The sequence below is a fragment of the Dermacentor andersoni genome, chromosome 9, assembly GCF_023375885.2.
Source record: "Dermacentor andersoni chromosome 9, qqDerAnde1_hic_scaffold, whole genome shotgun sequence".
In the NCBI taxonomy this organism is placed as follows: Eukaryota; Metazoa; Arthropoda; class Arachnida; order Ixodida; family Ixodidae; genus Dermacentor; species Dermacentor andersoni.
In genome coordinates, this window is record NC_092822.1 from 51,451,999 (window position 1) to 51,467,149 (window position 15,151).

General features: G+C 44.7%; 1 protein-coding gene across 1 annotated transcript; it reads right to left on the reverse strand.

Annotated features, from left to right (window-relative positions):
• Positions 1–6,352: 6,352 nt before the first annotated feature.
• Positions 6,353–14,788, reverse strand: LOC129383953 (uncharacterized). The gene is made up of 5 exons (XM_055068993.1): positions 14,610–14,788; positions 11,160–11,290; positions 10,139–10,311; positions 7,141–7,409; positions 6,353–7,039 (listed from the first exon to the last, which is right to left on the reverse strand). The coding sequence occupies exons 1-5, from the start codon at positions 14,625–14,627 to the stop codon at positions 6,929–6,931; spliced, it is 702 nt and encodes a 233-aa protein (XP_054924968.1). The 5' UTR covers positions 14,628–14,788; the 3' UTR covers positions 6,353–6,928.
• Positions 14,789–15,151: the final 363 nt, after the last annotated feature.

Here is a 15,151-nt window from a genome sequence, read left to right on the forward strand (position 1 = left end):
CTGCATGGCCTTAAACACACAGGTCCTGCACGCACCAGCTGTACGACACTACTATAAACAAATATGGTGTAACCAAGATTGGATAGCTACACAAGGTTAATCTTTGCTGGCCCAGGAAATTGCAAGTAAAACGAAATAAAAATAAAACAGGAAATATTGAAAGTAAGGGAGAAAGACAAAGTTTGGAGAGCAGCGTGGGAAATGGGCCTTTAAGGTCCAAACTCCCGACATCGGCTCAACCTACGGGATCCACCTTTCCCCAGGCACGGCTATGCCACGGACGGCTACACGTGGGACAGTCCACGCCTCGTGTGCTCGGCTACGTGGTGTGGAAACACACCAAATGCCTGCTGACGCAAACGCCCCAAGGGGTGGGGGCGACTGCAATTACTGCTGAGCTTGCGTGCTCGTCTGAACGGAATTTATGTGTGTGTATGACAACTTCTTTCCCATCCCTTACTAATCATCCTCAAAAATGAGGATGCACCGAAAGAGTATTTAACTTTCTTGGCCTTCAAAATTAGAATTTCCTACAATTTCATGTCGTACGTTTAGAAAAACAGAGAAAGCACCATGAATAGCCTCTCCTCATTTAGTTTCCTAATCACTAACTTAGGCTCTTGGCCCAGGTTACAAAGTTTGCAAGCTAGCAAGCGGATATTTCCTTCTGGAACTCCTCGATAAGAAGCAATATGAGAGGCTGCCCAACTTTGTGTCTCTTGCGGGACGTTCCAGTGAGTGTAACCCAGCATCGTGCAAGGCAACATCACCCATGGTGTTGTATCCGATGGTGATCTGATGGTGTTGGCAAATGCTGAACTACAAGAGGGCTGCAGTGAGCAGAAAGTGATCAATTTAAAGCGAATAAAGGTGAGGCCTGATGGTAAGTAATTAAATACCAGGCATCTTATTCTGACATTCGGTTCAATTGTGCTGCCCCTTACAATCGAGGCAGGCTATACCAAGATCTGGGTCGGACCATATATTCCCAATCTCCTCCGATGCTTCAAATGCCAAAGGTTCGGCCACAGTTCTCAGAACTGCAGAGAACGGCTAACCTGCGCCAAATGTAGCGACCATAAACATGTGCCTGAATCACATGAGAATGCTCCACTTTTTGTCAATTGTGATGGTGAGCACGCCGCGTGCTCGCGGTCCTGCCCATGGTGAAAAATATCAAAAGAAATAGGGGCAATCAAAGTCGAAGAGAACATCTCGTATAAGAAGGCACGAAAGTGGGTATCATTCCTGCCGAAGAATATCTTTGCCGAAGTGCCGCGTCAGGGGGCGGCGCCAGAACGGCCGCCGGCAGCTGTCCGACCCGCATGCAGTGAATCGGCTGTGACGCCATCAGCACGCACCCTCCCCCTCCCCCCTCCCCCGGGTCCACAGTGGCTAGAGCCGCTTTGCCGCCCCAGTAGAAGGGGCCATCAACCTCTGGGCTGGTGGACTCAAGGGTCTCGTCTCTAAAGACGATGCCTTCTCATCAAACGCAGTACTCCCAAGAGCGCATGTATACCGCGACCCGAAAGAGGCGATGCACACATCAATCAGCTAGACGGCGCCGCCAGTGCATAAGGAGTGGTGAGACTCGCGATTCCTCCAAAAAAAGGCAAAACTCGCGTCATGCACTTGGTAAAAGCCCCGTGCGCTAATCTTCGTCTCTTAACTGACAGCATAAAACACTTTTCTCATAATGGAGGCACAAATGCTACGATGGAATGTCAGACGACTTCTTCATAACCTCGGCGATATTACGGAACTCCTACACAAATGTAATCCAAAGTTGATGCGTGTTCAAGAGACACATCTAAAACCTAGACACATGAACTTTCTTCGTCACTACACTGTGTATCGTAAAGACCGTGGCAAGGCGAATGGCGGTGTAGCAACTGTCGCGGACAAGTAAGTAGCTTCTCAACAAGTTGCCCTTAAGACGCCTATATAGGCAGTGTCAGTTCGGGCCATTCTTTTCAACAAATTGGTAATTGTATGTTTCATTTATATACTCCCGAATCATCATCTCGTGAAAACAGACTTCTATAACTCTACTGATTACCTTCCCAAGCCCTACATACTCGTGCGGGATCTTAACGCCCACAAGACGATGAGGGGAGGCTCAGGATGCGTTGTGAAAGGTTGATTCATAGACGACTTTTTAGTAGACTCTGGCGCATGCCTCTTCACTAACGAGGAGCCAGCGTATTAGAATCTTCATCATAATTATTATTCATCAATACACTTGTCTATTGAGTCTGCTTCCCTATTTCCCGACTTGGAAAGAAATGTGGTAAAAAATTCCTTCAGAAATGACCACTTTCCAATAACCCTAAGATTATAAAACAAGATGAGTCAATTCCTGATGTCCCCAGGTGGAAACTAGCCTGTGCCGATTGGAAAAATTTGAACGAATCGACTTTTTCATCACCAAATTTTATGAACATATGTAGTATAGATGATGCAGTAGCGTATTTTACCCTTTTTACTATTGACGCTGCAGATGAATTCAATTCGGAAACAAGTGGTAGCCCATACAAAAATGAAGAATTCCTCGATGGAATAAAGAATACAAGCAGGCGCACCAGAAACAGCATAGAGGATGGGGCATACTCAGTCGGTCTAGTCTAATCTAGTTCAAAGAAATTAAATTCCAGTGAAGGCTGACGCGACATCAAGCTAGGAGAACGAGCTGGGAGAGTTATTTCACGCATAAATTCCTACACGCAGAAAGCAAATGTTCGGAATGAGCTTAATAGGCTTCGTGAGCAGCAAGCCCATCCGTACCCCTGGTCGATGATCAAGGCAACACCTTGAAAGAGCAGACAAGCACCCTTGAAGAGCACTTTAAGCGCTTATCTAGTTCAATTAATTATTTTAGGTTGTTTCTTAAATATAAAAATATAGCGGAACGTATGGCACCAGATCGGAAATGCAAACCGAATGAATCTGATGACCGTCCTTTTAGGGTTGCCGAGCTTTGAGCCTCATTGAACGCGTGTCAGTGCTCTGCAGACTAAGCTGACAGGATGGAATACGGCGTAATATATCACTTGCACAAAGACACACAAATAACACTACTTGCACTCTTTAACAACATGTGGGCCTCCAATTACCTCTCTTCGACATGGAGGGAGGCTATTGCAATTCTAATACTTAAACAAGGTAAACGTCCACCTTCAGTTAATAGTTACCGTCTGATAGCACTTACAAGTAGTGCTTGCCAGCTATTCGAGAAGATGATAAATCGTCATTTGATACACTTCGTCGTCTCTACCAAAATCCTTGCCCCGTATGAATGTGGTTTCAGGGAAAAGTGTCCTACAACCGACCATCTGGTACGCATGGAGTCAAATATCCGCGAAACTTTCATTCACAAGCAGTAGTTTTTGTCTGTGTTTCCTGACATGGAAAATGCGTACGACACGACATGGCCCTACGGGATATTGCGAGATTTGTCGGAGATCGGTGTACACGGAAACATGCTTAACGTTGTAGAAAGCTATTTGTCTAACCGCGTATTCATAATTATAATCGCTGATGCCAGGCCGTTTCTTCAGGAAAATGGAGTGCCGCAGGGTGGTGTACTAAGCCGTACTCTCTTTATTGTAAAACATAATTCATTGTGCTCATCAATTCGACATACGATATCTTATTCGGTATACAATCATGATGTACAAATAGGTTTCAAATGGTGTATTCTCTCAATTTAGGAGCGGCAGGTTCAGTTTGACCTGAACATGGTGTCGTAATGAGCTAATCAAAATGGGTTCAAGTTAAATCCGCAGAAAAACTCCTGCGCCCTATTTAGAAGGAGAAGCGGCTTGGTTCCAGATGCTAATATTTCATTCGATAGGCAACGCATACATAAGAGCACAAATTTTTGGGTGTCATACCTCACTAATAATTGTCCTTCATATCCCACATCAATTACATTAACAAGAAATGTCGAAAAACAGTGAATATTCTAAACGTTATTTTTTACATGGCGTAGGAAGTGTCTGTCCATATCGTCTGGACCTGTCCATACTGTCTGGATTATGGGGCTGTGGTCGATCACTGTGCGGCACCGAATGCTCTAAAGGTGCTGGACGCTGTTCATCATTTAGGGACCCGCTTTTCCATAGGCTCGTTGAGGACCAGTCTCATACCAAGTCTCTACGTGGGATCAAAAGAGTGGTCACTTGAACTTCAAAGCTCATATTCTTACAAGCACGGGGAAAGGGGGTTTATTTAGGCGTGCGAGAGCAGGAACGGCAGGCTACGAACAACAGGAATGGCCGCTGCACAGTCTTCCTTTTCCTCTTTCCTTCTCTTCTTGAACCCCGCGTTCCTTTTACGCGCTTGGACGTAACAATATTCTAGTTTTACGTATTTCCCGAAAGTGCATTCGAACAACGAACATCCTAGCTGCGCAAGCGTAAATGAAATGACGTGTACTACACAGTTTAAAATCGCGCCACATTCAGAGAACACTTCTCGCTGCGTGTTAGGACACTTAGTGAAGAAGCATGCGTCTCGCTCCTAGAACACGATCAGAAGACCCTGGCATGGACGCTGACGCCATGGCACTGGGAGGTCGTAGAATGTGACACGTCATTTGTAGACGTCTCGAAGCACGCGCCACACGAGCACATTCGATTGCACTTTTTAGAACGCTGAGCGACGTATTCATGCACGGGTTTTTCCACAGATGCATCAAATTCACATGAAGGCGTGTTCGACGCCCCACTTGGAGCATCACTTTCGGAACCAGACGTCCTACAGCCACTAACCAGCATCTGTACAGTTCAGGCCTATGCGTTATTGTTGGCTGCAGAGCACATCATGCAATACATTTTGAGAAGGGAATTGTATTTACAGACTGATTAAGCGTACTTAGGGTTTTTGTTTCTCTGCAAACGCCCAGAAATCGTGTCATAATAGAACTCTAGTCGCTTTTGTGCACAAGCCATGCAGCTGAACAACTTCTGGTGATATGCTGGGTTCCTGGCCACAGAGGCATTATGGATAATATGCTGGCTGATGAGCGACCTACATTTACAGCAACGAGAACTCGCAACGCTCGCGTATCTGTCGCGGCTATGGATTTGAAACCTTTCCTGCGGAGAAAACTAATAAGTTGTTGGCAACACCTCAGGGACGCTGAAACGTCGAATAAGTTACGCCTAATTAGACCAAAGATAGGCATTTGGCCATCAAGGACAAAATCACGCAAACCCGATGTCCTCTTAACTCGACTCTACAACGAATGCTTTTAGACCATTTTACAGCCGCGTTACATGACAACTACATAAAATTCATCATACCATTAGGTGCCACTTATTGACTTTACGTGGCTCTTGCGCCATAAAACCCTATAATTCGTCATCATCAGTTACATGCATAAAGTTTGTTTGGTGATCTTTTTATACTCGTATCCCTAAAGTGGCAGAGCTTTAACGAAATATAATTGGGAATATTTTATTGGACAATATGTGCTCATCACAGTAATGACGTGGCCATGAAAACCGGCGTTTTATAAATCGCAGTATACCTTCGCCGAAGCGTACTGCAGACCATTGCGTCGTAATTCAACGTAGAACCGCCAAAAACATGTATTGACGATCTGAAAGCCGTATTCTGTTGGAGATATTCTGTATGCTACCTTAAGGGGAAGCTTCAGCTCGAGGCCAACTGTGATTTGCCAATTCAAATGCATTTAAATTGCAGCGATTATTTTTGTGACTACCGAAAGAATCGATTTTAACTAAATTTATTGAATGCGATTAAGAATAGTTAACATCTATTAACTCTAGGCACCAGAAGTTTCATTTAGGACCTCGAATTTTGAAAACTCTGCATAAAACAAACGTGATATGCTTACATGTTACATGGGACAACATGTTACAATGTTTACAAGGGTTTCGCAAATGTTCTACTCCTAAATTTTCGGCATATTATGGAATCTTGTGTAGTACACTAATTTTCTTGCTTTGGGTGAATTATTAAGCGTAGTTTACAAATTGTGGCTTTGATTTCTAATTCCTCAGTTGGAGTTGTAAACACGATTTGAAGGTTTAAAAACTTTTGATGTTTTAAGAACTTACACAAATAGGCGCTTTTACAAAAAAAAAATAACTTAATACAGTTACTAGAACTTAGGTTTTTATTTCGAATGCAACACACCTCATCAAAGTCGGTGCAGTAGTTGCCGGCCAGAATGATTTCTCTGGTTCCTTGTAGATAAATAGGAGCCACAGTGTGAAAGGGTCCGCTTAAGAAGAGTTCTTCATTCTATCAGTGAGGGATATAAATACCATTCTAGTGGACAGTAAGCATGATGACATGACAAGCATGACAAGCGAACAAGCTCGATGGGTCGAACCGTTCAGTTTATTTGGAAATCACGCAGACTCTCTGTTACGCTGCACAAAAAAAAAAAAACATGGAAAACCAACGTGGGCTCAGAAGTCACATTGAGCACGAATTATTCGTTCTTGAAGCAACTGTGTTCACTTCTTTTTTCGTGACCACCACACTATGAAGAACATTTCCGTCGCCTTGCACACTAGAGTTAGCGTAGGCTTTCAGCATCGCACATAAGCCATCCTCCTCCTCACGCTTCAGCGATATACAATGATACATTTTCCTTTATGTTTAGCCCTTTTAGAATGCCATCAATGCTTCGTAATTGCAATTTGCAATCGAAACAACAGACCAGAACTATGATTCCTGGATCAACTTTATTCGTCATTCATTTATGCGAACTGAGACCATGTTCGGGCCCAATGGTTTATGCTGTCTATCTCAATATTTTGTTTATGAACAATGACGACACGACCGTTTCGTGCTTTGTAGTCGTTTATATTTGTCGAGAACGCAACCGCAGGACCTGGTCAAGGTTATGCAATTTTAGTTTTGCTCTGTCGTGCCATATTAAGTGTAAGTATTAACGCGAGTCCAACAGCCACTGGCGGTCACTGCTGGTCACCTCGCTGAGAGGCCGCAATCGCTTCGAGCACCGACGGTGCCTCTTCCGGTAAGCGCCCATCAATTTGGTCTGTGGAAGGAAGAACGCGCGACAAGGAAGCCTTAGCGTCTCCGCGACTTCCGGCCGAGCTGTGGCTCGCGCCGTCGGCGTCGGCCACGGGTGCTCTGCACCCGGTGTCGGTGCTGGTCCAAGTGGGTTTCCACCAAGGAAGCATCGCCGGGTTGCTGGAGTCCGACGGTCGATGTGCCGTCGTGGTCCACGATGTTGGCGGATGTGGCACCGGCGTCCCTGTCTCTCCTGTCTGGTTCGCTCCGAGGGTGTGAAGGGCTAGTGCTGTAAACAACCCGTCCGAGCACCCGAGGCTGGACATTGGTGCGGACCCGATGCTGAATCTCTCTCGTAGCGAACGGCTCGGTCCTCAGGTTCGCCTCGGCAAGCACTATGCAGAACATACAGAAACGAAATGGACGTTGACAAAGTGACGGAGGTACTCTTATTCGATGCACGGTTAATTTGGCGACGACGCTAGTGCATTGCTCGTATAAGCTTGTTCTAATCGAGAGAAAGAAACGTAGTGTTTGTTCACACATGTTATTCAGTACTAGGTTTATAAAATAAAGCAGCAGCTTTCTGTTTTCTCTTCTCAAATTGATTATAGCGCCAAGGTGGCGACGGCGGCTCTCGTTCCACATGTTCGTACAGAAAAGATAGAATATAATAACAGGAAGAAAGTGTAATGACCCCAAGGTAGAGGTCTTCTGCGAAAAGTTGCAGTTGAAAGCAAGAACACGGATGTTGCAGGTAAATGAAACAGCCACAATAATCCGCGCAATCTATATGGACAAGCGCTACGCTGCCTTTACTGGCTGATATCTCTGCAAGATTACATAGTGTGACCAGCGAGGAAATTCGAGGTCGAATCCACAAAGCGTTTCACATACACAAACTGCTTTTTGCCAATATCTCGAGCAGCGACATTGGCTGGAATCTCACCTTAGAAACAATTATATTGTAAGGCCTTTTTGTGAGTACGGATCCGGCTCTTGTGGGAAGCATCAGGCATTCCTAGAGCCTCATGCGAGACCATGCCACGGAACTCACTGGCAAACCATCACCACTCGCATGATGCTCTTTGGCCATGTCTAGCCCTCACGCCATTAAACAACAAACGTCATCATGGCACGAAAGGAAGCAAAGGGTTTGACATGTAAATGCGCTTGTCGGTCCTTAAATAAGGCCGATCTCAAATGAGTCCATGTCGTCGCCATTTATGTGTCGTCGCTAGCATAGAGTAGGCAAGATACAGTGTAGATAGCACCGCAAAACGGGCATTAAGTTCACCTGTCGCGTCTTTCAACATCTCCTTTCGTTTCTGGAGAAATTCAAGCGTCTAACTTCAGTAGAACCTGTGGCAAGGGAAACTATAGCAATCAAGTGTGGCCAGCGAGGCGGCCTGCATGTGCGTCTCATCTTCTCAATGCGCTCACACGTTCTACACTATGTGGCCCAACCCGCCATGGTTGCTTAGTGGCTGTGATGTTGGGCTGCTAAGCACGCGGCCGCGGGTTCGAATCCCAGGCCACCACGGCCGCAATTCAATATGGGCGAATGGCGAAAACACCCGTGCTACTTAGATTAAATTACACGTTAAAGAACCCCAGGTGGTCAAAATTTCCGGACTCCCCCACTACCATGTGCTTCATAATCAGATCGTGGTTTTGGCACGTAAAACCTCATAATATCATTTCACTACGTGGCACAAGCGTACACTGAGGTTTTGGCGGTGGCGTGTAAACAAAAAAAAAGGGGGGGGGGGGGGGAATTTCAATTGCGTGCGGTGTTTGCACTCTGAGGTGATACGATGCGGGTTACTGGGCACTGTCATTCTGGGCACGTATTCTCTCTGTGGATGGACATTTTAGAATAATGTTGGCAATATTGCCTTTTGCAATAATTCCACTGCTCACCTTCATTTTATTCATTGCCCTCCACTTGAGTGCCATAAAGTAGCTGAGTGTACTTTGATAAATAATCAAATAAACTATGATTTAAATAAATATATAATTACATAAAATTGTAAGGCTCACGCACGTATATTAAGGTAATCAGGTATATTCAGGTAAACGATATGCATATAAACATACTGTTGTGGGTCTACGGAATATTTTACTTTCAAGTATATTTAAGCCCACTCGTTTTTAGGATTTATGCTTTTTCAAGAATCTGTAAAATATCGGGTTTCATTGTTAAAGAGAAATACTGGGCAGAAAAGCCTTTTTTCCTTCTCTGGCAGCCTATGCTTTGGGATTTTAATGGTAGTCTCTCAAGCGAACGACAGCGGTAATTCGCTTATTTTGGGCACAAACGTTTCACTTTATCAAGCAAAATCCCTCGATCCCTCGCAGATGCGTATATTGCCAAAAGTAGAGCTACTCGCAATGCTGATGAAGCCAACATCCACCACCTGCTGTGGGTTTGCCATGCGTTGCAACCATCGAGGCTCCGGCACCTCGTGGCAGCGGGACCTAGCCACTAGACCAGGCAGAATCCTAGCCACTGCACTGCTTGGACGCAAGGACCCCATTATCGATGCCTCCTGGACTTTATTAGATCCGCAAATCTTTTTTTCACCCCTTTTCTAATCCTTATTCGCGCGCACCCCGTAACCCTGTATGCCCTAAGGCGTTAACCCTCGCACTAAAGAAAAATGTCCACCTGATGAATATATAGATATCCCAAGTCAAGCTGGCACGCATTTTTTATACTCCTTGAAAAAAGAACTACATAAGAAACAATAAACACAGACGTGCTTAGCCACGCCCTATTTGCTTTTGTCTCTCAACTTATTTCAACTAAGGGGCGAAGAAAGCCCTATTAGTAGAGCACGAACGCTTGCTTCACAAGATACCTGATGTCTCATTATTGTAGGAGCTGTGTTATTGCGTACAATTGCGCTCAATATGTGTTGTAACACGGCATGAAGTTGCCGACACTAAATGCGGCCTCTGCTCCATCTTATGAAGAAGAGAAATAGGGCTGTAGCATCGTGGAGCTTTCTGGGACAACTTTTTTTGGGGGGCATCTCCCTTGTCTGGTAAACGACCTGATTGCATGTAAACGATCTGGATTTGACAGTTGTGTCACAGGCTGTACATGAGCAATTCTTACACCTGGTGATGCGGTGTTTCATGTCTTGCTGATTGCGGAGCAGACTACGGCAGTCGCGAATAGCCTGCGTTAACCATGGGTCTTCCTCGACACAGATTGGTCCAGCGAGGCGGCGAGGTGGGGCAGGGGGCATCCTGGTTTCCTCCGAGGGCCCATCTTTGCCTAACCACGAGCTGCAGAGATTATTCATTTCTTAATTTATTCATTTATTTTACCTTCACAGCCGACACAGATTATAACGGGAAAGTGCGAGGTTTCACGGTTAAGAACTACGAAAGGAAGAAAATGCTCCTAAATCTAGACCGTTAACTGAATGCATAGCTGGAAGACAAGAACTTATTGTGGTGCATAAAGTGTGAAAAGAAATAGTCGTTAACGTGATCAACCATGATTCAGTATGATAGAGTGACGATTCCGGCTTATTTTCGATGCCAACCGTGATGACAAAAAGCATAGGTTAGGGCGTTAGGAAAAATAACCATTGGTGACTGTCACGAAAGCGCACTTCTGCGCATGCTCGGAAAGGCCGGGATCTATGCTTGCGTTAGGAGTAGTGCATACAATCAACTGGCGAGCGGCGGAAAATAAACAAAACCATAAAAGATCGCGTGACAACTTTATTTACTTGTTTAATTTATTCATTTATACATTCTGCAACCCCATTCCTTTGGGCCTAGCAGGAGTGGTATGGATGTATTCAGAGACATACAAAATATCACCCGAATGAACAGAAACATTAATGTGATAGTACACAGCAAAGCACATACAATAGTCGCAAAATATAGCACAGGGATAGAAAATATAACGATGATTTCAAATAGAGCGTTTTAAAACTAGCAGTCAAAGCGACTAAAGGGAACAATAAACTGACTCGCAGTATGCCTTCCTAATGAGTCCGCGATGAATCGGAGGCAAAAAAAAAAAATCCCTGTACTGCTCAGAATTCCCACGGTGACTGAAGGAATGAGAATCCATGTTTTGTTATGCTAACTTCGGGCGAAACTCCATTGACGAAGCGCACCTTTGAAGCGGCGTACACAGCAGCACCAAGACGAGAAGCAGGAAGATGGGCGTCAGGACCGGCGCGATACAGTGGAGAAGGCTGCACGTGCAGGCATCCAGCCAACGCAGTGACTCGGTGCCTGTCAGATCCTGCGTCACAGAGGTATATTCGTATGCATGGTTTCCAACCTCGGAGGCCTGCTTCTAAAGAAACAAAAAGAAAACAAAGGAAGAGATGCCCAACTTGGTCTGTAAATACTTGTATAAGGGCAATAAGGGCTGTTAAAAAAAAAAGCGTAGCGTAGTTTCCTAAGAGATTACTTGCGACAACTATGGCTAATAGACCGTTGTGCTGCTAAGAAAACAATGGTTAATATATGAACAGGCTTATGCTTGTTGCTTAAGCCTTTTTTGTGGCGTTTTTCATCATTATCATTTCTATTCACCAAGCAAATACATTCTAATACACACGTGCGGAATATTTCACGAACATGCGTTAATAAGGTTAATTATTGCAAGCTGTTGCATGTTAAACGCAATACCTTTTTTTCAGCATGACCAATGTGTAAATTTACGAAGACGTCTAGAATTGTAGGAACGAAGTTTACGCAAATCAATATACTGGCCACCTGCTGGCTGGATCATCATGGTTGGCAGCATATACCGTAGAGAGCAGTGCCAGGGTTCCCTGTCGTATAGTTCCTGCAAGCAATTATGTGCTGTAGATAGCCCTGGTGAAACATCTTTACCGCCGGAACTAATTGGGCATGTTGGAGTAACAAGGCGACCCAACGGCTGATCTTCAATATATATAGAACATTTCGTGTAAGGGGTGCGGTGCTTTATATCTTGTAAGTATCTGCGAAACCTTGTATAAACAAATAAAACTCTCGCCGATATCAGTGCTTAATCCAATGCGAACTGCCCCTCGCCAAAATATGCTTCGTAAAGACTATGCTTGGTAATGACTACGTTTGATCGCTGAGTTCCTGAGACCAATGATGTTGTACTGGACAAGTTTCGGTATAACATTGGTGTAATTTACAAATTGAAATGGCGAAGGATTTTTCCCTTCGGTGCATGACTTCGTCTTTTCTTCCTAATTCACCCAAGTAGCCATAGTGTCAAAGCATATTGCTGATTAGCTAGTCCGATTAAGCGTAACAACGGTCATGGAGAAGAGACAGGGTAAGACATATGATATTAACATAACTTATTAATAATGACGTACCTGATTATAAAATACGGCGTTCTCTGTACAAACTGTGTGAAACTGTTAAAGACTATGAAACTCTGGGAAAGACGGGAACCTGTGCAAAAGTTTCGTTCTCCTGTTCCCTTCTTTGAATGTTTCTTTTGGACGTAAGATTGAGAGGAATACCCCGCAGGGGCGCATGCAATCTGCAAGCGTTTGATGCGCTCCGACACCACAACATGAACGAATAGGTGTCAGAACCTCCCGCGCTTACCAGGATGCGGGGGATCCCTTTAGACACTGTTGTTAACTGCTTTGGTACTGCATCACTTTGCTTTCAGCTCACTTTAAACACGAACTCTTTGCTATACATGCGCCGGTTACAGTGATCTTCAACAGACTTAAGAATAAAAAATAGCTCCTCACAGCTAGTGTCCGTGGCCCGTAACAAACGTCCGGACGAAATTGCCAGAAGAAACGCCTCGCTAAATGAAAATAAATTGTTGTACATGCGATAAACTTTTTTTTTGTTTTCTTTATAGTTTGGAGGCAGCGCGGCAACATACGGCCCCTTTATATGGAGCAACCTGCGCACTTCGAATACCATGAGACATTGCAAAGCTTTTGAGGCGTCCTAGCTAAGGTTACAACTCCTTTGGGTAAATGCAGATGCTGCGCTTTCTTGGCATTTCTAGGACACCTTAAAGCGAGAACCAGTGCGCGCCAAAGTACCCCACACTTGGTTTTTCTGTCGACAGCGTGGACTGCGTTGTCTATGGGTTTTGACTCGGCCGCGTTCGAGGTAAGACCGAGTGTAGCCTGCCTCGCCAAGTTCACTAAACGTTCAGTATTCACGGAGAGCCCAATGTAGGCGAGGCATTGTGGGACTAACTCCCCCTAGTTGGCTGACGCAGCGGGACCTGTCACATTCCGCGTTTCTGCTGAGCGCGTCTAGCTTCTGCTGATCACCTCAGGCCATATGCGCTATCAGCTCGGAGCACTACGCCCTTTACTATGTCAGTCACCTTTCCGTTCTTTCTCCTCCTTACCCGCACTGCAGACCGTGTTCAGTTGTCAGCTGCACGCCAGACACGCACGGTTCAATCTATCCTCTTCTCTGTGAAGCAATCTCCCTGTCTCTATCTCTCTTAAAGGAAAAGGCGAGCTGCTTCTCATGCTTTAAGATATTGTCTCAGGGTAACATACCGCCAGACACAGTATCCGCTTATTGTCTAACAGACAGATTATTTACGAACAAGGACTTGTGTTACGATTTTATATCGGCAGTATGTTTTCACACACACTTAATGATCACTTTCAGTTATTTAGGACCACAAATTGAACAAATGTCATGCATCTCGTTCAATATACAATACGAAAGCTGATCTCAAGGCCTATACTAAAAAATTAAAATTAAGTTCTCAGGTTTTACGTGCCCAAACCATGGTCTGATTATGAGGCACGATGTAGTGCGGGCCTGCGGAATAACTTGAACCACCTGGCTTTCTTTAACGCGCAACTTAATCAAAGCAGACTGGTGTTTTCGCATTTCGCCCCAACGAAATTCTGCCCCCATGGCGGGGATTCGATCGCGCAACCTCGTGCTTAGCAGCCTACCAGCATAGCCACTAAAGAACCATGGAGGGAGAAGTTTATACTGGATGATGTCAGTTCAAGAAAAGAAAATAGTTCCATGTGCTCTTAGGTATGGCCTAAGAGACGCGAAGGCGAAAGCATTGTAAAGCACACTGGAATTCACCTTAATATTTTGTCATCCACCTGAATCGACCTTCATCCACTCTAATTCGTCTAGACTTCTATAGTACACCTTAATCCACTTTAATCCACCTTGATCCTCAATACATCTTAATCCACCCTAACCAAATCAATAATCAATCATAAACTTTGCTAATCATTAATCATCTCTTATACATGGCTCGACATGCCTTGGTTCCCTCCTGGCGTTCCTTGGGTCACGCAGTAATTTTTGCGTCTAATGACGCGACCTTGAAACGCAGAGGTCTTAGGCTATACGCCTTAAAGTTAGTGGGCAGGAAGAGATAGCGAGTAATCCACAACAGATGCCAGATCAGAAATCCTTTTTCTAAAATATTAGCAGTCTTATGTGGTCACTGTTTTTCTTTAGACGTTGAATTGACCGCAGCGCACAGAACAATCGGCACTGCATTTGACTTGACGATTAAGGCACAGATGTATGCAACTGCACATCCCCACGCAGCCACTAGGTTAAATACTTAGACAGGTTATAGCTACTTGGTCACACGCGGCCATTCCTGATGTTTCGTTTCCTGCGTAGGGTTTGGTTCCAGGTAGGACTTTCGGTTCCGATTCCTGCAGCAGTGCACTTCTTCCCGGGTGACCAGTACGACGGTATGCAGCAAAATTTTGTTTATCTTGAGTTCTTCTGCGTCACGTACACATTAACGGTGCCAGCACGCCTTGTCTTCTACTTCTTCTACTTCAAGCTGAGTAAGAGAAATACTATTTTAATTTTGTCCGTGTTTATCTCCTCACCATGAAAACCAAACATTATTAGCACCTATGCTCTAATATACCCTATACTTGATATTAACTATGTGTAATGAATTATTATCTCAATCTTAATTTATAAAATGCAATTTGAGCTTTCTTCCATCTTTGCATACTGCAGCCCGATTCATCGCTGCTCCCCCGTAGTGGGTAACCCCATAACAATAGGTACTGAAGCAAGCCAAATTAATTTCAAGCTCAGGATCTATTGTCCAGGCAATATCGTGTTTAATGCTATTAGCATTATTTGGCAACTTCGGCCGTTT

Excerpts from the sequence above, each read along its gene's own strand:
- LOC129383953 (XM_055068993.1), bottom strand. Across the intron at positions 10,312-11,159 it reads CTGTGTACGCCGCTTCAAAG|CTCGTGGTTAGGCAAAGATG; the intron begins GTGCGCTTCGTC and ends TAATCTCTGCAG. Across the intron at positions 7,040-7,140 it reads TGGACCAGCACCGACACCGG|ACCAAATTGATGGGCGCTTA; the intron begins GTGCAGAGCACC and ends TTCCTTCCACAG.